A 22,436-nucleotide genomic window follows, 5' to 3' on the forward strand; every position below is an offset into this window, starting at 1 on the left:
CGACTCTGGACAAATCTGTTTCTAGAGCCGTAGTAGAAGATGAAGATGTCGTCCTCATCATGAAGTAGTTATTTCTCATGTCGCGTGTAATGAATATCTCCTGCAGTATTGCTAATGCCGATTCCAGGGTCGGTAAATGAGATGAGAATTAGCGTTATGGAAGATGAGTCTATGAGAAACGTATTCGGCTGCCGACTCCGAGGAGGAAACTGCTTGTTGTCTGTGGCCTAAATATATAGGATTTATTAGTAGATGTAAAGAAGCAAACTAAATACTGTAAAATAATAAATCTCATATGTTTCCCTTATTATCTCCAGTAATTGTATTATTACACAGGATTCTTATGATGTTACATCGGCTTATCTTCTCATTCAGGTCTCTACAATATCGGATCCTCTCAGTGAAGATCTTCTACAAAAGAACATTTTCCTGATTTACCCATCAAAGATGGATATGGACAGAGACAAGATGGCGGAGAGGATAATACACCTCACCCTAGAGATCCTCTTCCGGCTTACTGGAGAGGTGAGAGATTCTGATGACGTCACATTACATCATTCTCATCTATGGGAATAACAGATGGACAGAACTAGAGAGGTGAGGACTCTGGAAATGTCTGTAGTGAGATTTATTAATGTGTCTCTCCATTACCAGGATTACACAGTGGTGAAGAAGACCTCTAGTGATCGCTGTCAGGACCCTGTGTCTGATGGATGGGGAAGACCCCTGAGCCCAATCACGGGGCCTCCACCTCACCCCTTGATCCATGAGGACATCAATGACCAGAAGATCCTAGAACTCGCCTACAAGATGATTGAGCTGCTGACTGGAGAGGTGACACTGCTGGGAATGCTGGGACATTATACAGTAACGCTATGAAGGGATCGGGGGATGACGGTATCATTGTATGTGTCAGGTTCCTATAAGGTGTCAGGATGTCGCTGTCTATTTCTCCATGGAGGAGTGGGAGTATTTAGAAGGACACAGAGATCTGTACAAGAACGTCATAATGGAGGTTCCCCAGCCCCTCACATCTCCTGGTAATAGACAGGACTAAATACACACGGCCTATAATTATCTGTATGTAAAGAATGAATTCACCCCCTGTATGTGTTTCCTTCAGATCTATCCAGTAAGAGGACAACACCAGAGAGATGTCCCCGTCCTCTTCTTCCACAGGACTGTTACCAAGAAGATCCCAATGCTCCTCAGGATCAGCAGGTAGATGGAGAGAAGGTGTCAGGAGATCTCCCCTGTGATGTGTAGACGCCGGTGAAGGTCTTGTGCTCAGTCTTGTTTTATCCACCAGTATTATATGTTTTATACTTGTGTAATGAGAACGGTGGAGATGGCAGGATTAGAGCTGATCATAGATGGGACTTCTCCATCTGTCGGTGACTTTTACAATATTTGTTTCAGGGTGAAGATCTGACCCATATTAATACTACAGAGACATATGTGAGGGGTGATGAGCGGTGTAAAGAGGAGATTCCCACATATGGCTACCCAGGTGAGTAGTAACCACTAAATTCAGAGAAGTCACAGATGCACCGGCTGTGGCTGCTTTATCGGTGGTGTAGTCCGGCCGTAATACCATGATTACCATAGATTCTGGCTGATGAATTGGGACACACATGAATTTGTTTGTAGGATAATATGCTCTAGCAAGCTCTGTCAAACAAATTATAAAAAATAGATTGGTCCAAAATTTTCCACCTCCACATTTATACCAGGAATGGCAATAAAATTAGGGATGAATGGAGTAGCCGAATCCTCCTCTGGGAAATGCTACATCAAGAGGCAAAGCCCCTTGGACATTGGTGTGCGCCAACTCACGAGCACTAGGGACAGCGCTAGTACTGGCCATTGTTCCCTGAGTTGGAGACATTTCTCCAGAAGCGCTATTTGTCCTTCTTGTTGTACTGGTCCTTGTGTGTGAGGATGGACCACAATCACTGCTCATTTCTGAGCTATCACTGTCGCTGTTACTAAAGCCCTCGGAATCCACATCCCCATCCAGCACTGCGCTATCTTCACTGTCAGAACATAAAAGTGCATAAGCCTCCTCTGCACTATAATACTGATGGGCCATTTTATTTTTTTCGGAAATCGAAAACACTGACGTTACCAAATTATTGGGGAGACAATTGAGAAAAGCGTAATTCTCTAGCCTAACCCTAACTTTGGAATAAACCCTAACTTTAGCCCCAACACTAACCCTAACTATAGCACTAACCCTAACCTGCCTTATCTGTTTTTTTTAACCTTATAACAAGATCGCTGACTGACACAGCTGTTGCCAGCAGCACTTTCAACACTGATTCTCCTCTAATCTCTCACTGACAGGAGATCTGAGGAGAAACAGCGTTTTTATGAGGCAGATCGCCCGGGAAAGTTAATTGCTACAACAAACTTTCTTAGTGGTTTGTCTCATTGGCTGGTGTGACACTGACGTCATCACGACCTGAACCAATCAAGTCTCAATGAGGTCGGGGGTCACAGGATGTGTTGTGTGCCAGAATCCCCGCATTATAAGGTACGTGGGGTCCTAATGAGCACAAAATCGCCAACCATAGACAAATGGTAGATAAACGTCGGCGCTAGCAGGGCTTTGTGCAGCGCTTACGTTTATCTACCGTTGGCGGTCACAAAGCGGTTAAGTTAAGGGTACCATCATTTCTGTCCATGCCTATTTCCTGAGTTTTATTTGTTTTAAATTCTGTGGAAGCATGGTTGAAAAGCAATGTCTTACTTTTATTTGTTGATTTTCATAGATTTTTGATTTATTACTTTTGTCAGACTCAAGTTATTTCTGTGACCATTGTGGGGTTTTCTGTCATTAAACGAGGGGTACCAACAATTTTGACCCACGTGTGTAGGAGGAGTGAATATTTTGAATCCACATCCACTTCCTGGAAATAAGCACGAAGTGGATGTCAAAATTACACATCTGCCATTTTATTACCCAGCACATAGGGTCCAGATTGTGCTCCAGGAGACACACACCACAAATATTGCTAAATACAGGTATCCTAAATGTTGTTTGAGCAACACTGCAAGACTCAGAAGTGAGAGTGGATTTTCTGGATTGGTTTATAGAAACTCTGTTGCTTTTCAACAGCCTCTCAGTCACTAATAGTGTGGGAACCTGTTTTTTTCCATCATACATGACGGCACCACGAGAGAGGGGATCCGCCCATCAAGGACAGGAAACCTTCATGATAAAAGGGGCAGCTCCTCTCTCCACATCAGTTGGTTTCCTGTCCTTGACAGGGAACCCTCAAGATAGAAGACTTCTGATGAAGACAGGACAGGATGCCTGGGCCTAGGTCGGGTGGATTTGGGCAGGCGCTGGTCTGCTGCACCCGTCACCAGGTACCGGTAGTCGCCTCGGGGGTCATGTATTCCATGCCCCCACTGAGCGAAGCATGGCCACAACCCGTGAGGATTGCTCGGGTGAAGATTATCCACGGCGGCCGCAGGTGGCGTTCCCACCTGTTGATTTAAAATCCTGTCCACGGGCGTCACTTTTATGGTGCCCCCCCCTGTTAACCAAAGGTGGCCATGCAGCACGTAAGGCACATCGGTGCCCGGGCTAGGTAAGCTCCTCGGAAGTTTTGGGGCCCTCCCTGTCGAGCATTAAGAGCAGGTCTCCCCCCTTCCCCCCTGGTCGGTACCTGAGGCAGCTGAGGGATTGGGAGTGATGTCTGGCAGCACTGGGGTGAGTGTTACGCTGTCTCCCTGAGTTCCAGACCGGCGGCATGGACATTCCTGGGACAGTGCGAGCTTTCTGCCCAGCCGGCGCCATGCTTCAGGAAATGGTATGGTACGCGCGTGCGCACAATACCCGGCAGTAGCACTCAGTACGTTTTGTTGCAGGCAGAGTGGCAGGAGGGCCGAAAACTTCGGCGCACACCGGAAATGAAGGCTGGGTGCACGCCTGGAGGTAGAGCGCTGAAGGAGCGCACACTGGAAGTAAGAGCCGGGTGTGCGCTCAGGACCCGATGGCAGTATTCGGGCAGAGGCAGGATCAACCAGGTGAATGGTGGATCTAATAGCGCGCACCGGAAGTGGTTGCCGGGTGCGCGCTCTGACATAATTATACAGCGCAGGCGTTGCGCTGGTGGCCGGCAGATGCAGGATCAACCAGGTGATTGAATGCATCTATGAGCACCGGAAGTGGTGCAGGCACGATCTGCCAGGTAATCAAATCATGACAGGTGCGCACATGCACCTGACTACTGAAGCAACCAGTAATGGCAGGATCAACCAGGTGATTGAATGCATCTATGAGCACCGGAAGTGGTGCAGGCACGATCAGCCAGGTGATCAAATCATGACAGGTGCGCACATGCACCTGACTACTGAAGCGACCAGTAATGGCAGGATCAACCAGGTGATTCATTAAAAAAAAAAAAAAAAAGGAAGTGAATCCATTTAAACGAGCCAGAAGTGCTGCCCTGTGTCACTAAACCAAACCAGGTTGAGGGTAACTACTCTTGTTACGTGGTAGTGTGTATGATAAAGAGCTTTTCACCAGAACATTTGATGCCAGAGCAAGAAGTACAGGAAAGGCGGTCTCGCTCAAGTGAGAAGAGCCAGATCCGCCATGGCAGCAGCAGAAGCCGCTCGGGCAGTGTACGGACGGATCGCCATACCAAGGAGGGGTCCCTAGTCTCATTGGAAGACACGGAGAAAACCAGCCTACCTCCGGATCCGGTACCCGTACTTTGAAAGCATCTGAGTGGTGAGTGAACTGCGGGAAAGTCTAGCACGCTAATGTCTGTTCTTTTCTCTTCTCTTATCTCAGTCTCTCCCCTCTTTTTCTTACATACATTGGGGGGTGGAGTATAGGAGGTCCCCAATAAGTGTAAATCAAAGGCTAAAAACAAGGAATGTCCCTCATGCAAAAAAGCATTAAAACCATCCTGGAATAAAAATCTGTGTCAGGATTGCATTAACAAGACGGTAGCGGAGGAAACACCCTCCTTTACAGAGAGTCTAAGATCACTGATCCAATCAGAGGTCTGTAAAAGCATTGCAGACAGCTGACACAGATGCCAGATCGAGGGACAGATCCAGCCCCTCAGTAGCATCCCAAAGAGATTCCTTGGAGTCAGAGGGGGACTCAGATACAGCTCGCTGCTCAGATAGTAGCTCAGAGGAGGAAGACGCATTTCCAGCGGAGGCTACGGATAAGGTTATAAAAGCTGTTCGCTCTACCATGGGGCTGGTAGATGAGAAGGCTAAAAAGACAGCCCAAGAACTTATGTTCAGTGGTTTGCAAAAGAGAAAACGGAGGTCATTCCCTATTATTGACCAGCTACGAGAACTGATTAAAAGGGAATGGCAAAAACCGGAAAAAAGGTCCCAGATAACCACCTCCCTAAAGAGAAGATATCTTTTTGAAGAGGAGGCGTCCTCATCTTGGGATAGAGCCCCAAAGATTGATGTGGCAATTTCAAAAGTTGCCAGAAAATCCTCCCTGCCAATTGAGGATTTAGGTTCTCTAAAAGAACCGCTGGATAGAAAAGTGGACGGTTCCCTGAAAACGGCATGGGAAGTCTCAGCAGGGGCACTAAGGCCAGCTATCGCGGCCACTTGTGTAGCCAGATCCCTTAAAATCTGGATAGACAACCTGGAGGAACAGGTAGAACAAAAAGTTCCCAGAGAAACTCTCCTAGAGGCAATACCAACCATGAGAGCAGCAGCAGTATTTCTAGCTGAAGCATCATTGACTGGCCAGGAGATACAAAGATGAAGATTTGCTCTTTGCCATGTGAGGGGAACTTCCTGTTCGGACCGGCACTAGACGAAGTGTTAGAAAAAGCTGGTGACAAAAAGAAAATTTTTTCTAAGCAGCCATTTCAGCCCTTTCGGCGCTCCTTTCAGAGAAGCCAAAAATTCCGAAGGCAGCAGTATAGAGACCGAAACAGGAGCAACTTCCATAAGCGGTCCAGGGGAGGGAAAGGCTTCTATTTTGGCAAGTCCCCCAGGGACACCAAGAAACCCTCCCAGTGATGGTCCTTCTCAGGTGGGAGGGAGGCTCTCTCACTTCCTTCCAGCCTGGGAGAGGATCTCCTCCAGCGTATGGATCCAACAGATCATAGGATCAGGCCTAAAACTAAAATTCCACCACTGGCCTCCAAGAAGATACATGCAGACCCCGGTACAGTCCTCCCAAGAGAAACAAGACAGTCTGGAAGGAGAAATAATATCACTCCTAGACAAACACGTCTTGGAAGAAGTTCCAACAGAGGAAAGGATGGAAGGGTTTTACTCCCCCCTTTTTCTCATAAAAAAAACGGACAATTCTTGGAGGACAATAATAAATTTAAAAGGCCTCAACAAATATCTAATAATTCCATCTTTCAAAATGGAGACCATAAAATCAGCGGTGAAACTTCTATATCCTCAGTGTTACATGTCCATCCTAGACCTCAAGGACGCTTATTATCACGTCCCAATCAGACAACAAGATCGTCAGTTTCTCAGAGTGGCAGTTCAGATGGGGTCCCAGCTACGTCACTTTTAGTACAGGGCTCTGCCCTTTGGGATAGCAACAGCCCCACGGGTGTTTACAAAACTGATTGCAGAGGTCACGGCACATCTCAGAGAAAAAGACACTCTGATAATACCCTACTTAGATGACTTCTTGATAGTGAGGAAAAACTTTTCTCACTGTCAGGAGCAGGTCAGAATAGTGATGGACACTCTACAGACACTAGGATGGCAACTGAACCTCAAGAAATCCAAACTAGAGCCAGCAATGGTCCAGAGTTTCCTAGGGATATCAGTAGACTCCGTGGCGCAGGAGTGGCGCCTCCCAGAGAAAAAAGATCAAACAAATGATTATGTCCACATTAAAAAAAAAACAGATGACTTTAAGAAGAGCCATGTCGGTATTGGGGTCTCTAACCTCCTGCATACCAGCAGTAAAATGGGCCCAGTTCCATGCAAGAGAACTGCAATGGTGTGTGCTGCAGAACGACTTGGAACTTCAGGGGCAGCTAGAGCAGAAGCTCATTCTCCCACTCTAACATAGTAACATAGTAACATAGTTAGTAAGGCCGAAAAAAGACATTTGTCCATCCAGTTCAGCCTATATTCCATTATAATAAATACCCAGATCTACGTCCTTCTACAGAACCTAATAATTGTATGATACAATATTGTTCTGCTCCAGGAAGACATCCAGGCCTCTCTTGAACCCCTCGACTGAGTTCGCCATCACCACCTCCTCAGGCAAGCAATTCCAGATTCTCACTGCCCTAACAGTAAAGAATCCTCTTCTATGTTGGTGGAAAAACCTTCTCTCCTCCAGACGCAAAGAATGCCCCCTTGTGCCCGTCACCTTCCTTGGTATAAACAGATCCTCAGCGAGATATTTGTATTGTCCCCTTATATACTTATACATGGTTATTAGATCGCCCCTCAGTCGTCTTTTTTCTAGACTAAATAATCCTAATTTCGCTAATCTATCTGGGTATTGTAGTTCTCCCATCCCCTTTATTAATTTTGTTGCCCTCCTTTGTACTCTCTCTAGTTCCATTATATCCTTCCTGAGCACCGGTGCCCAAAACTGGACACAGTACTCCATGTGCGGTCTAACTAGGGATTTGTACAGAGGCAGTATAATGCTCTCATCATGTGTATCCAGACCTCTTTTAATGCACCCCATGATCCTGTTTGCCTTGGCAGCTGCTGCCTGGCACTGGCTGCTCCAGGTAAGTTTATCATTAACTAGGATCCCCAAGTCCTTCTCCCTGTCAGATTTACCCAGTGGTTTCCCGTTCAGTGTGTAATGGTGATATTGATTCCCTCTTCCCATGTGTATAACCTTACATTTATCATTGTTAAACCTCATCTGCCACCTTTCAGCCCAAGTTTCCAACTTATCCAAATCCATCTGTAGCAGAATACTATCTTCTCTTGTATTAACTGCTTTACATAGTTTTGTATCATCTGCAAATATCGATATTTTACTGTGTAAACCTTCTACCAGATCATTAATGAATATGTTGAAGAGAACAGGTCCCAATACTGACCCCTGCGGTACCCCACTGGTCACAGCGACCCAGTTAGAGACTATACCATTTATAACCACCCTCTGCTTTCTATCACTAAGCCAGTTACTAACCCATTTACACACATTTTCCCCCAGACCAAGCATTCTCATTTTGTGTACCAACCTCTTGTGCGGCACGGTATCAAACGCTTTGGAAAAATCGAGATATACCACGTCCAATGACTCACCGTGGTCCAGCCTATAGCTTACCTCTTCATAAAAACTGATTAGATTGGTTTGACAGGAGCGATTTCTCATAAACCCATGCTGATATGGAGTTAAACAGTTATTCTCATTGAGATAATCCAGAATAACATCCCTCAGAAACCCTTCAAATATTTTACCAACAATAGAGGTTAGACTTACTGGCCTATAATTTCCAGGTTCACTTTTAGAGCCCTTTTTGAATATTGGCACCACATTTGCTATGCGCCAGTCCTGCGGAACAGACCCTGTCGCTATAGAGTCACTAAAAATAAGAAATAATGGTTTATCTATTACATTACTTAGTTCTCTTAGTACTCGTGGGTGTATGCCATCCGGACCCGGAGATTTATCTATTTTAATCTTATTTAGCCGGTTTCGCACCTCTTCTTGGGTTAGATTGGTGACCCTTAATATAGGGTTTTCATTGTTTCTTGGGATTTCACCTAGCATTTCATTTTCCACCGTGAATACCGTGGAGAAGAAGGTGTTTAATATGTTAGCTTTTTCCTCGTCATCTACAACCATTCTTTCCTCACTATTTTTTAAGGGGCCTACATTTTCAGTTTTTATTCTTTTACTATTGATATAGTTGAAGAACAGTTTGGGATTAGTTTTACTCTCCTTAGCAATGTGCTTCTCTGTTTCCTTTTTGGCAGCTTTAATTAGTTTTTTAGATAAAGTATTTTTCTCCCTATAGTTTTTTAGAGCTTCAATGGTGCCATCCTGCTTTAGTAGTGCAAATGCTTTCTTTTTACTGTTAATTGCCTGTCTTACTTCTTTGTTTAGCCACATTGGGTTTTTCCTATTTCTAGTCCTTTTATTCCCACAAGGTATAAACCGCTTACACTGCCTATTTAGGATGTTCTTAAACATTTCCCATTTATTATCTGTATTCTCATTTCTGAGGATATTGTCCCAGTCTACCAGATTAAGGGCATCTCTAAGCTGTTCAAACTTTGCCTTCCTAAAGTTCAATGTTTTTGTCACTCCCTGACAAGTCCCCCTAGTGAAAGACAGGTGAAACTGCACAATATTGTGGTCGCTATTTCCTAAATGCCCAACCACCTGCAGATTTGTTATTCTGTCAGGTCTATTAGATAGTATTAGGTCTAAAAGTGCTGCTCCTCTGGTTGGATTCTGCACCAATTGTGAAAGATAATTTTTCTTGGTTATTAGCAGAAACCTGTTGCCTTTATGGGTTTCACAGGTTTCTGTTTCCCAGTTAATATCCGGGTAGTTAAAGTCCCCCATAACCAGGACCTCATTATGGGTTGCAGCTTCATCTATCTGCTTTAGAAGTAGACTTTCCATGCTTTCTGTTATATTTGGGGGTTTGTAACAGACCCCAATGAGAATTTTGTTACCATTTTTCCCTCCATGAATTTCAACCCATATGGACTCGACATCCTCATTCCCTTCGCTAATATCCTCCCTTAAAGTGGACTTTAGACAAGACTTTACATAGAGACAAACCCCTCCTCCTCTCCGATTTTTACGATCCTTTCTAAACAGACTGTAACCCTGTAAGTTAACTGCCCAGTCATAGCTTTCATCTAACCATGTCTCGGTTATTCCCACTATGTCAAAGTTACCTGTAGATATTTCTGCTTCTAGTTCTTCCATCTTGTTTGTCAGGCTTCTGGCGTTTGCGAGCATGCAGTTTAGAGGATTTTGTTTTGTTCCAATCTCCTCACTGTGGATTGTTTTAGAAATGTTCTTACCTCCCTTCTGAGTATGTTTTCCTGGGTCGTCTTTGTTCGAGTCTAATGTTTTTCTTCCCGTCCCCTCTTCTTCTAGTTTAACGCCCTCCTGATGAGTGTAGCGAGTCTTCTGGCGAATGTGTGTTTCCCAGGTTTGTTGAGGTGTAGTCCGTCTCTGGCGAGGAGTCCATCATACCAGTAATTCACACCGTGGTCCAGGAATCCAAATCCTTGTTGTCTGCACCATCGTCTTAGCCAGTTGTTTGCATCAAGGATCCTGTTCCATCTCCTGGTGCCATGCCCGTCTACTGGAAGGATAGAAGAAAAAACTACCTGTGCATCCAGTTCCTTTACTTTCTTCCCCAACTCTTCAAAGTCCTTGCAGATTGTCGGTAGGTCCTTCCTTGCCGTGTCATTGGTGCCAACATGTATCAGAAGAAATGGGTGGACGTCCTTGGAGCTGAAGAGCTTTGGTATCCTATCGGTCACATCCTTGATCATCGCACCTGGAAGGCAGCATACTTCTCTTGCAGTTATGTCCGGTCTGCAGATGGCTGCTTCTGTGCCTCTCAGTAGTGAGTCTCCCACCACCACCACTCTTCGTTGCTTCTTGGCTGTACTTTTTGCTGTCACTTGTTGCTGTGTGCCCTTTTCTTTTTTGCTTGCTGGTATTGCTTCATTCTTAGGTGTGCCATCTTCATCCTCTACAAAGATTTGATATCGGTTCTTCAGTTGTGTGGTTGGTGATTTCTCCATGGTCTTCTTGCTTCTTTTGGTCACATGCTTCCACTCATCTGCTTTTGGAGGTTCTCTGACACTTTTGCACCTTCTGTGACCAGTAGAGATGCTTCTGTTCTGTCTAGAAAGTCTTCATTCTCTTTGATGAGTTTCAAAGTTGCTATTCTTTCTTCCAGACCCCGCACCTTTTCTTCTAAAAGGGCCACTAGTCTACACTTCTGACAGGTGAAATTGGATTCTTCTTCTGGTCGATCTGTGAACATGTAGCACATGCTGCAGCTCACCATGTAGGTTGTCACATCTGCCATGTTGCTCCTAGATCCTGCTGACTTGCTGTGTGTTTTCCTTCTTGTGTAATCTACTCAGCTAAGCTCTCTTACAATAATGTCCTACAGGCAAAAATTCGCGCGCCGTAAGGCGCGCGGTTTGGTGATGCTTTCGAAGCAGCTGGTCCCGGCTGTACCCAACGATCTTCTAGCTTAGGGAGACTTCGCTTCTCCCAGAAGGCACCTGGAATATGCAAATTAGCCTCCTGAAGCTTGAATCCCTGGTTTGGTGATGCTTTCGAAGCAGCTGGTCCCGGCTGTACCCAACGATCTTCTAGCTTAGGGAGACTTCGCTTCTCCCAGAAGGCACCTGGAATATGCAAATTAGCCTCCTGAAGCTTGAATCCCTGGTTTGGTGATGCTTTCGAAGCAGCTGGTCCCGGCTGTACCCAACGATCTTCTAGCTTAGGGAGACTTCGCTTCTCCCAGAAGGCACCTGGAATATGCAAATTAGCCTCCTGAAGCTTGAATCCCTGGTTTGGTGATGCTTTCGAAGCAGCTGGTCCCGGCTGTACCCAACGATCTTCTAGCTTAGGGAGACTTCGCTTCTCCCAGAAGGCACCTGGAATATGCAAATTAGCCTCCTGAAGCTTGAATCCCTGGTTTGGTGATGCTTTCGAAGCAGCTGGTCCCGGCTGTACCCAACGATCTTCTAGCTTAGGGAGACTTCGCTTCTCCCAGAAGGCACCTGGAATATGCAAATTAGCCTCCTGAAGCTTGAATCCCTGGTTTGGTGATGCTTTCGAAGCAGCTGGTCCCGGCTGTACCCAACGATCTTCTAGCTTAGGGAGACTTCGCTTCTCCCAGAAGGCACCTGGAATATGCAAATTAGCCTCCTGAAGCTTGAATCCCTGGTTTGGTGATGCTTTCGAAGCAGCTGGTCCCGGCTGTACCCAACGATCTTCTAGCTTAGGGAGACTTCGCTTCTCCCAGAAGGCACCTGGAATATGCAAATTAGCCTCCTGAAGCTTGAATCCCTGGTTTGGTGATGCTTTCGAAGCAGCTGGTCCCGGCTGTACCCAACGATCTTCTAGCTTAGGGAGACTTCGCTTCTCCCAGAAGGCACCTGGAATATGCAAATTAGCCTCCTGAAGCTTGAATCCCTGGTTTGGTGATGCTTTCGAAGCAGCTGGTCCCGGCTGTACCCAACGATCTTCTAGCTTAGGGAGACTTCGCTTCTCCCAGAAGGCACCTGGAATATGCAAATTAGCCTCCTGAAGCTTGAATCCCTGGTTTGGTGATGCTTTCGAAGCAGCTGGTCCCGGCTGTACCCAACGATCTTCTAGCTTAGGGAGACTTCGCTTCTCCCAGAAGGCACCTGGAATATGCAAATTAGCCTCCTGAAGCTTGAATCCCTGGTTTGGTGATGCTTTCGAAGCAGCTGGTCCCGGCTGTACCCAACGATCTTCTAGCTTAGGGAGACTTCGCTTCTCCCAGAAGGCACCTGGAATATGCAAATTAGCCTCCTGAAGCTTGAATCCCTGGTTTGGTGATGCTTTCGAAGCAGCTGGTCCCGGCTGTACCCAACGATCTTCTAGCTTAGGGAGACTTCGCTTCTCCCAGAAGGCACCTGGAATATGCAAATTAGCCTCCTGAAGCTTGAATCCCTGGTTTGGTGATGCTTTCGAAGCAGCTGGTCCCGGCTGTACCCAACGATCTTCTAGCTTAGGGAGACTTCGCTTCTCCCAGAAGGCACCTGGAATATGCAAATTAGCCTCCTGAAGCTTGAATCCCTGGTTTGGTGATGCTTTCGAAGCAGCTGGTCCCGGCTGTACCCAACGATCTTCTAGCTTAGGGAGACTTCGCTTCTCCCAGAAGGCACCTGGAATATGCAAATTAGCCTCCTGAAGCTTGAATCCCTGGTTTGGTGATGCTTTCGAAGCAGCTGGTCCCGGCTGTACCCAACGATCTTCTAGCTTAGGGAGACTTCGCTTCTCCCAGAAGGCACCTGGAATATGCAAATTAGCCTCCTGAAGCTTGAATCCCTGGTTTTCAGATGGTGGTTACAGGTAGAGTCATCTCTGAGAGGAGTTCCCTGGACATACACAGCCTCCAAGGTAATCACAACGGACGCCAGTCCATGGGGATGGGGAGCTCACTCAGACACACTATGGGTCCAAGACCCCTGGGCTCAAGAGGAGAAAAATCTATCCTCAAATGAGTGGGAACTCCTAGCAATAGAAAAGGCGCTAGAGAGATTACTTCCACACTTGACAGGGCATCATGTGAGAGTCCTATCGGACAACCGAACAGCGGTCGCATACGTGAACCACCAGGGGGGCGCCCGTTCTCGGTCACTGATGCACATAACCAGAATTCTCATGACTCTAGCCAAAAAGGCATTTCCTTTCATTATCGGCCCTGCATATTCGAGGTGTGGACAATATAATGGCAGACTTTTTAAGCAGGAACCACTTGAGGCAAGAAGAATGGTCCCTAAAAAAGTCAATTTTTCAACGGATAGTGCACATGTGGGGAAGACACAGTGTAGACCTCTTTGCCTCAAAAGCCAACAAAAAAGTTCAAAAGTTCTGCTCCCTGAACCCAGCAAACAGGCCGTTGGCAGTAGACGCCTTCAGCATAGAATGGACGTCAGGACTCCTGTATGCCTTCCCACCGATATGTCTAATCCCAGCAGTTCTGAAGAAGATCAGGGAGGACAAGGCCAGGGTAATTGTGATAGCTCCCTTCTGGCCGAAAAGACCATGGTTTTACTGGCTGAGAGTGATGTCAGTGACGGACCCGTGGGTTCTGGAAGACCAGGACCTTCTAACACAGGGTCCCTTCAACCACCCACAGAATTCTGGGCTACATTTGACAGCCTGGCATTTGAACGGTCGTTGTTAGAGAAAGAAGGGTTCTCAGCTGGTTTAATATCCACCTTGCTCAGTAGCAGAAAACCAGTAACGACCAAGATCTATGGGAGAATATGGAAGAAATTCCTCTCCAGCTCAGGGCCAATACATGAAGGGGAGGTCCCGATAGTGGCAATACTGGAGTTCCTGCAAAAGGGCTTAGATCTGGGATTAGCTGTTAGTACCCTCAAAGTACACATTTCAGCCATAGCAGCCTTATTCAACTGTGACCTGGCAAGCAATAGGTGGGTGGTGAGGTTCATCCGAGCTTGTAGTAGAGCTGACTCTGTTCCATCCCCTACTCCTCCACCATGGGATCTAAATTTAGTGTTGACAGCTTTGATAGAAAGCCCCTTTGAGCCGTTAAATACAACATTAGATAAAGTACTGACATTAAAGACAGCTTTGTTAGTGGCACTTACATCGGCCCGTAGGGTGGGGGATCTACACGCGTTCTCAGCTGACCCCCCTTACACAAAAATTATGGACAATAGGGTTGTATTAAAATTAGATCCGGCATATCTCCCCAAAGTGGTATCGAGATTCCATAGGGCTCAGGATATAACCCTACCCGCTTTCTGTCCCAATCCTAGTAACAAGAAAGAGGAGAGACTCCATTGCCTAGATGTCAGGAGATGTATCCTACAGTATTTAGAAATGACAAAATCCTGGCGGAAACAGCGGGCTTTATTTGTTTCGTTCCAGGGGTCAAGGAAGGGCCTTAAAGCCTCAAAACAAACTATTGCTAGATGGGTGAGAGAGGCCATTATTCTAGCGTATAGTAGTGCAGGCAGGGTTGTTCCACAGGGTCTGAAAGCCCATTCAACGAGGGCCATGGCGACGTCGTGGTTGGAGACAGCAGATGCTACCATCGACCAAATCTGTAAGGCGGCCACTTGGTCCTCTCCGTCTACATTTTTTAAACATTATAGGCTAGACCTATCTGCTACCACTGATCTCACATTTGGGAGAAGAGTGTTACAAGCAGTAATCCCTCCCTGAAGAGAATACAAATCTCTGTAACTCTCTCGTGGTTCCGTCATGTATGATGGAAAAACACAGGTATTACATACCTGGTAATGTGTTTTTTCATGAGACATGACGGCACCCTTATATTCCCACCCTTTTGATCACGTCATTAGTTGGGTGCATTATTAGCATTATTTGTATTATACACTCCCTGGGATATCGGTGAATAGAACCGTATAGGATGTATTATTTATGTGTACACTAACCAGCGGAGTTCCTCTCGTACTCTGTAAAACAACTGATGTGGAGAGAGGAGCCACCCATTTATCTTGAAGGTTTCCTGTCCTTGATAGGTGGATCCCGTCTCTCGTGGTGCCGTCATGTCTCATGAAAAAACACATTACCAGGTATGTAATACCCGTGTTTTGGGGAAAATCCAACTTTATGAAGAATATAATGATAAAAAATCCCAATAACAAGTGGCTGACAAAAGGATCACGTAACAGCCCTCACTGAATCAGTTTCAGTTTTTTTATCATTATATTCTTAATAAAGTTGGATTTTACCAAAAATATTATTTCTTTCTCCTGGAGCTGGATTTTTTCAAGTCTTTTCCTGCATTATTTTTGCCTACATAACATTGATTGGTTTCTTTTTATTCAACATTTGGGAGGCAGAATGAACAAACAATTGAACACCATGCACTACTGGTTCATCCAACAAGGTTTTCTATTAGACTGTGAACTGTCATTGTCTTGGTAAATAATTAAAGTTTTTTACATCGCTTGCCATTTTTATGGACAGTTTAAGTAGAAATGTTCAAAAATATAAAACTCAAGGATATGTTATTAAAAAATTGTTTTTTATCTTAGCAGATGACTGTACCAGGAGATCAGAGGGACAGTTGACATCTTCAATTTTTAAATCTGATGATCTTGAGATCCTACAAGATACAACTGAAGTGATTGCTGTTACTCCATATATATCATCATCCATTCACAGCAAAGATCTATCATCTGATCCTATGAAACACGTCCCATCTTCTGATTCATTACTGGCTACTAAGGAAAATCAAAGTCACAAAAGAGGCATTAAAAAACAAACTGCCCCTAAAGCAAATAAGTCAGTTTCATGTTCAGAATGTGGGAAATGTTTTAACAAGAAATGGCATCTTGTTATGCACCAAAGAACTCACACAGGGGAGAAGCCTTTTTCATGTTTAGAATGTGGGAAATGTTTTAACAAGAAATGGCATCTTGTTAAGCACCAAAGAACTCACACAGGGGAGAAGCCTTTTTCATGTTCAGAATGTGGGAAATGTTTTAAATGGAAATCAGATTTGGTTAATCACCATAGAACTCACACAGGGGAGAAGCCTTATTCATGTTCAGAATGTGGGAAATGTTTTAAATGGAAATCAGAATTGGTAAATCACCATAGAACTCACACAGGGGAGAAGCCTTATTCATGTTCAGAATGTGGGAAAGGTTTTAAATGGAAATCAGATTTGGTTAATCACCACAGAACTCACACAGGGGAGAAACCTTATTCATGTTCAGAATGTGGGAAATGTTTTAAATTGAAAGTGCTTCTTGTTTGTCACCAGAGAACTCACACAGGGGAGAAGCCTTTTTCCTGTTCAGAATGTGGGAAATGTTTTACCTTCAAAGAGAGTCTTGTTAGACACCAAATATCTCACACAGGGGAGAAGCCTTTTTTATGTTCAGAATGTGGGAAATGTTTTAACCAGAAAGGGAGTCTTGTTACACACCAAATATCTCACACAGGGGAGAAGCCTTTTTCCTGTTCAGAATGTGGGAAATGTTTTAACCAGAAAAGGAGTCTTGTTACACACCAAAGAACTCACACAAGAGAGAAGCCTTTTTCGTGTTCAGTATGTGGGAAATGTTTTAGCCAGAAATCATATTTGGTTAGTCACCAGAGAACTCACACAGGGGAGAAGCCTTTTTCGTGTTCAGCATGTGGGAAATGTTTTAGCCAGAAATCATATTTGGTGAGTCACCAGAGAACTCATACAGGGGAGAAGCCTTTTTCGTGTTCAGTATGTGGGAAATGTTTTAGCCAGAAATCATATTTGGTTAGTCACCAGAGAACTCATACAGGGGAGAAGCCTTTTTCCTGTTCAGAATGTGGGAAATGTTTTAAATGGAAATCGCTTCTTGTTAGACATCAGTGCAGTCACACAGAGGAGAAAACTTTTACATTTTCCTAATGTGGGAAATATTTTACTTGGAAATAAACTGTTAATAAACATCAGATACGTCACATAGGGGAGAAGCCTTTTTTATGTTCATAATGTTGGAATAGTTTTAACCAAAATTGAATCTTTTTAAATGAGTTGTCTCCTGTCATTCCTCATGTTTGCTGACAAAAGGATAAAACTAAACTTTATTAATTCCAAATGTAAAACTATACCCATAATTCACCCCCTGAAGGTTATTCAGTAGGTGACAAATAGAAAAAACATGTTCCCCACAGTTGAGTATATAGGGTGAGGTGACGTATACACACTCGCTCTCCAAGCCTCTCATTTCTACGGGTTTCATCGTCCTCACCAAAAGCAACTCCTCAGGAGACTATTTAATATTGACCTATATTCAAGCGAGACTAGACAAAAAAAAACTAAAGTCATGTATCATGTTATCCGAAACAGTCAGAAAACCAACCACATATTGGCAGATCCCAGACCTCAAACTAAATACTTTGTAAGTTTATAAGCCACTCCAGTTTCAGGAATAGATAGTATTTCAAAATACAGGTGGAGTAACCGACCCTGGAATATGAAGCCAGGTTGTGATCCTCAGATCAACTGGCCTTGTATGGACTGTCATCTTCCTACGCTTGTCATTACCTCCTCTCTGCATGCGTGCCACAGGTGGAGTAACCGACCCTGGAATTTGAAGCCAGGTTGTGATCCTAGGATCAACTGGCCTTGTGTGGACTGGCATCTTCCTACGCTTGTCGTTACCTCCTCTCTGTGTGCGTGCCACAGGTGAGGTTGCGTCCCTGGAAGATCTGTAGTCACAGCTGCTAGTATCCAGGTGAGTCAGCGGAAGGGTGAGACTCTAATGTGCACCATGTTATCTGCCTGTTTTGTGGTTCAATAAAGCTATGCCACACTGTTTTACCGTCACCCTGTGTTGCCTGATTAGCATTTTGCCCATGTTAAAAGGAGAGCGGGAGTTCGGCGAGACGGTCCATGGTTCCTACGTTTTCGGCTAGTGGGCGGCGATCATAGCAATCCGGCAGTGACAACCGTAGACTTCAAGGGGAGACCTCTTGTTGTAATGCCAACCCATCAGTGACCCGCGATCATGTGACTGGGTGGGATTTCCGGTGCTCTTGCTGACGTACCAGAAAAGATGTGGCTCAGCACTGGAGCCGACATCAAAGGAAAGTAGTCCAACATGCCTGATGTTGGAAAGGCGTTAAAGGGGATTGTTTTTACAGAGACATAAGTGGTAATCAATCCTGTATACATACATATATGTATGTGTGTGTATGAAGCCACGCCCACTCCACATAGCCACACCCATTCCACACGCAAAGCCCCATACAATAAATATCTAAAATATATATATATATATATATATCTAATAAATACACTGCTCAAAAAAATAAAGGGAACACTAAAATCGCACATCCTAGATATCACTGACTGAAATATTCCAGTTGTAAATCTTTATTCGTTATATAGTGGAATGCGTTGAGAACAGTAAAACCTAAAAATGATCAATGTAAATCATAACTAATATACCATGGAGGTCTGGAGTTGGAATGATGCTCAAAATCAAAATTGAAAATCAAATTGCAGGTTGATCCAACTTCAGTGGAAATGCCTCAAGACAAGGAAATTATGCTCTGTAGTGTGTGTGTGGCCTCCACGTGCCTGTGTCACCTCCCTACAATGACTGGGCATGCTCCTGATGAGGCGGCGGATGGTCTCCAGAGGGATCTCCTCCAAAACCTTTACTAAAGCATCCGCCAATTATTATTATTATACATTTATTCCATGGCGCTTTACATGTGATAATGGGGCAAATATAGACAAATACCTTAAACATGAGCAAATAAGGCACACAGGTACATAAGGAGGGAGGACCCTGCCCGCAAGGGCTCACAGTCTGCAGGGGATGGGTGATGAAACACTAGGAGAGGGTAGGGCAGGTTGTGCGGCGGTTCAGTAACTTCAGGATCCCTGCAGGCTGTAGGCTTGTCGGAAGAGGTGAGTCTTCAGGTTCTTTTTGAAGATTTCTATGGTAGGCGAGAGTCTGATGTGTTGGGGTAGAGAGTTCCAGAGTATTCCTGGACAGTCTGTGGTGGTGCAACATGACATTGGTGGATGGAGCAAGATATGATGTCCCAGATGTGTTGGATTCAGGTCTGGGGAACGGACGGGCCAGTCCATAGCTTTAATGCCTTCATCTTGCAGGAACTGTTGACACACTCCAGCCACATGAGGTCTGGCATTAGTCCTGCATTAGGCGGAACCCAGGGCCAACCGCACCATCATACGGTCTCAAAAGGGGTCTGAGGATCTCATCTTGGTACCTAATGGCAGTCAGGCTACCTCTGGTGAACACATGGAGGGCTGTGCGGCCATCCAAAAAAAATGCCAACCCACACCATTACTGACCCACTGCCAAAACGGTCATGCTGAAGGACATTGCAGGCAGCAGATTGCAATCCACGGCGTCTCCAGACCCTGTCATGTCTCTCACATGTGCTCAGTGTGAACCTGCTTTCATCTGTGAAGAGCACAGGGCGCTAGTGGTGAATTTGCCAATCCTGGTGTTCTGTGGCAAATGCCAAGCGTCCTGCATGGTGTGGGTCTGTGAGCACAACCCCCATCTGTGGACGTCGGGCGCTCCATCCTCATGGAGTCGGTTTCTAACCGTTTGTGCAGACACATGCACATTTGTGGCCTGCTGGAGGTCATTTTGCAGGGATCTGGCAGTGCCCCTCCTGTTCCTCCTTGCATAAAGGCTGAGGTAGCGGTCTTGCTGCTGGGTTGTTGCCCTCCTACGGCCCCCTCCACATGTCCTGGTGTACTGGCCTGTCTCCTGGTAGCGCCTCCAGCCTCTGGACACTACGCTAACAGACACAGAAAACCATCTTGCCACAGATCGCATTGATGTGCCATCCTGGATGAGCTCCACTACCTGAGCCACTTGTGTAGGTTGTAGAATCTGTCTCATGCTACGAGTGTGAAAGCACAACCAACATTCAAAAGTGACCAAAACATTAGCCAGAAAGAATTGGTACTGAGATGTCTGTGGTCTCCACCTGCAGAACCACCCCTTTATTGAATGTGTCTTGATAATTGCCAATAATTTCCATCTGTTGTCTATTCCATTTGCACAGCAGCACGTGAAATTGATAGTCAATCAGTGTTGCTTCCTAAGTGGACAGTTTGATTTCACAGAAGTTTGATTTACTTGGAGTTATATTCTGTTGTTTAAATGTTCCTTTTACTTTTTTTGAGCAGTGTATATAATATCTAATGTATATATTTCATAGGCACATCATCTTGACCACAACAGCTTTCACTGCATGTGTTGACCACATCAACCAATCACTAAGCATCTTTCATTTCACCAGAGCTGTTTAGAAGATCAATGCTGAGCTGTGATTGGTTGCTGTGAGCAACAGTTTTCCTTGTAGACAGATATAACTGAGGCCTATTATTATCATTTCTATGGTGTTATTGTCCTTCTGTGAAGCTGGAAATAACACAATTTATTACCGTGCCGGCACTTACCCCCCTCTGCCACAGACTGCATTGCCACCCTGACAATGCCGGGTTCACTTTATACCTATTTATACAGATACAGCTAATGCCGCTCTAAATTAGGAGAAAAATCTGGCACTAATGCATCAAAATGAAAGATATTTATTGAAAATATCAGTCACAAAATTATGTAACATTTTGGTCCAAATTTGAACCTTCTTTAGATTGAGATACATATAACGAAACAAATCAAAAAAGAATCTACAATCAGTTATAACACGTCACTGATATTTGGTAACAGGTATACAACAGAAATAGAACATCGAGGCTAAATATTCTAATGAATCAGGACCTGATGACTCTGGAGAGCTCACAATGCTATACAATAACTAAACTACCAAATTTGTGCATTATTGTATTATTGGGGCTATTATATGTTCAATAAATATCTTCCATTTTGATGCATTAAGGAGTGCCAGATTTCTCTTCAGATTTATTACTAGCATCGGTATCCTTCTTCTGTGCACCCAAATTTTAGAACGTTGTGACGTGTTTTGTGATTGAATATATTTTTACCATATACACGAGCCCCCGTATTTTCACTGATTAACGTACCAAGAGATGTCTGCAATCAGCTTTTCTTATAATGAGACAGATGTGGCCAATATTGTCTCACAAGTTCCCGCATCCAGCAAATTTTTACACATTTCCAGCAGTGAATTTAAATCACGTGATCTGGAGAGAGAATCTCGTCATCTTCTAGGCCTGGAGCTTCACAGTGCAACGATTGCTGAATATGTTGGAACACCACGGATTCCAAGAGGCCTCCGAGTATCACTACGTCCTACCTTGTTTCAGGAGAACACTGATTCTTGTCAAAGATTTGAACAGGTGTTAAATAAATGGTCACTAGAAATAATGACATTAACTCTGGAATATCTCAATAAGGAAATCAAAAATGGTCAAGAAAAGATCTCCAATATTGAAGCACAATTGAAGACACTTTAAGGACGAATTTGACTCCATGAAATCCCGCACTAAAGAGAATTTGGACGTTTTTAAACAAGAAACTGAAAAAATGTAAACGTCAAAAAAAGTTTTCGTGACACACAAGACTATTTGCAAAAAAGAGTTTATAGATGGCAAAACCCCACTTTCTCCTCCTACTCCGGTTATTGAAATGATAGGTTCACTGATGGCTCCTCAGCTTCTAGTTCAGATAATCAACGTGCTGGTCCATGTAGATCTTTTTAGGCTCCAGCAGGAGATACAACCGAAGAAAGATACAAGGAGGAGGAGCCAATGCTTTAGAAACCAATCGACATACAATGAACACCAGGTCACAGGTAATAACTCAAATTTGGCAATGAATATCTCGTCAAAATCACTAGGTGCTTCACAGTTATCTTATTCACAAACCAATCCGAAAAAAACGGAAGCAAATGCCAGTATGAAATGTAAACACTTTATTGGAAACAATTTTAATAAAAAAATACAAATAGGTTAAAAAAATGAAGATACTAGTGCACAATATAGCCGTCCAACTGGTAGTACAACCCTTATGTATACTAAGTATCACCATGAGTTACCACCCATTGGGCTGAACACCACATATATACTAAGGGCTCCTATAAATACACATGATGCCCCACTATGTAAATTCCTTTTGTCCAAAGTGGCTTATCTAAGCCTACAGATCTCCCATGGGTATATTCCCAGGAGGATATAAGATTAACTGTCATAGACGATCAGGAAGCTATATGTGATGGCGATAATGTACATAGGTAGCTGCTGATAAACTAATTCCACAAGGTAAAGTGC

General features: G+C 44.5%; 1 protein-coding gene across 3 annotated transcripts in view; it reads left to right on the plus strand.

Moving 5' to 3' along the window:
* Positions 1-18,017, plus strand: part of LOC138662820 (oocyte zinc finger protein XlCOF22-like) — a 42,462-nt gene extending 24,445 nt beyond the window's left edge. The window contains exons 2-7 of one of the 3 annotated variants that reach the window (XM_069748782.1): positions 376-525; positions 655-834; positions 917-1,040; positions 1,124-1,221; positions 1,420-1,510; positions 15,736-18,017. In XM_069748782.1, coding sequence (XP_069604883.1) covers positions 376-525; positions 655-834; positions 917-1,040; positions 1,124-1,221; positions 1,420-1,510; positions 15,736-17,096 — 2,004 coding nt within the window. In that variant the 3' untranslated portion in view covers positions 17,097-18,017. Of the gene's footprint in view, positions 1-275; positions 526-654; positions 835-916; positions 1,041-1,123; positions 1,222-1,419; positions 1,511-15,735 lie in introns of those variants that run through there. The other 2 variants (XM_069748783.1, XM_069748784.1) reach the window with 2 other exon arrangements.
* The last annotated feature ends 4,419 nt before the right edge of the window (positions 18,018-22,436 follow it).

The sequence above is a fragment of the Ranitomeya imitator genome, chromosome 2 (assembly GCF_032444005.1).
Source record: "Ranitomeya imitator isolate aRanImi1 chromosome 2, aRanImi1.pri, whole genome shotgun sequence".
NCBI classification, from domain to species: Eukaryota; Metazoa; Chordata; class Amphibia; order Anura; family Dendrobatidae; genus Ranitomeya; species Ranitomeya imitator.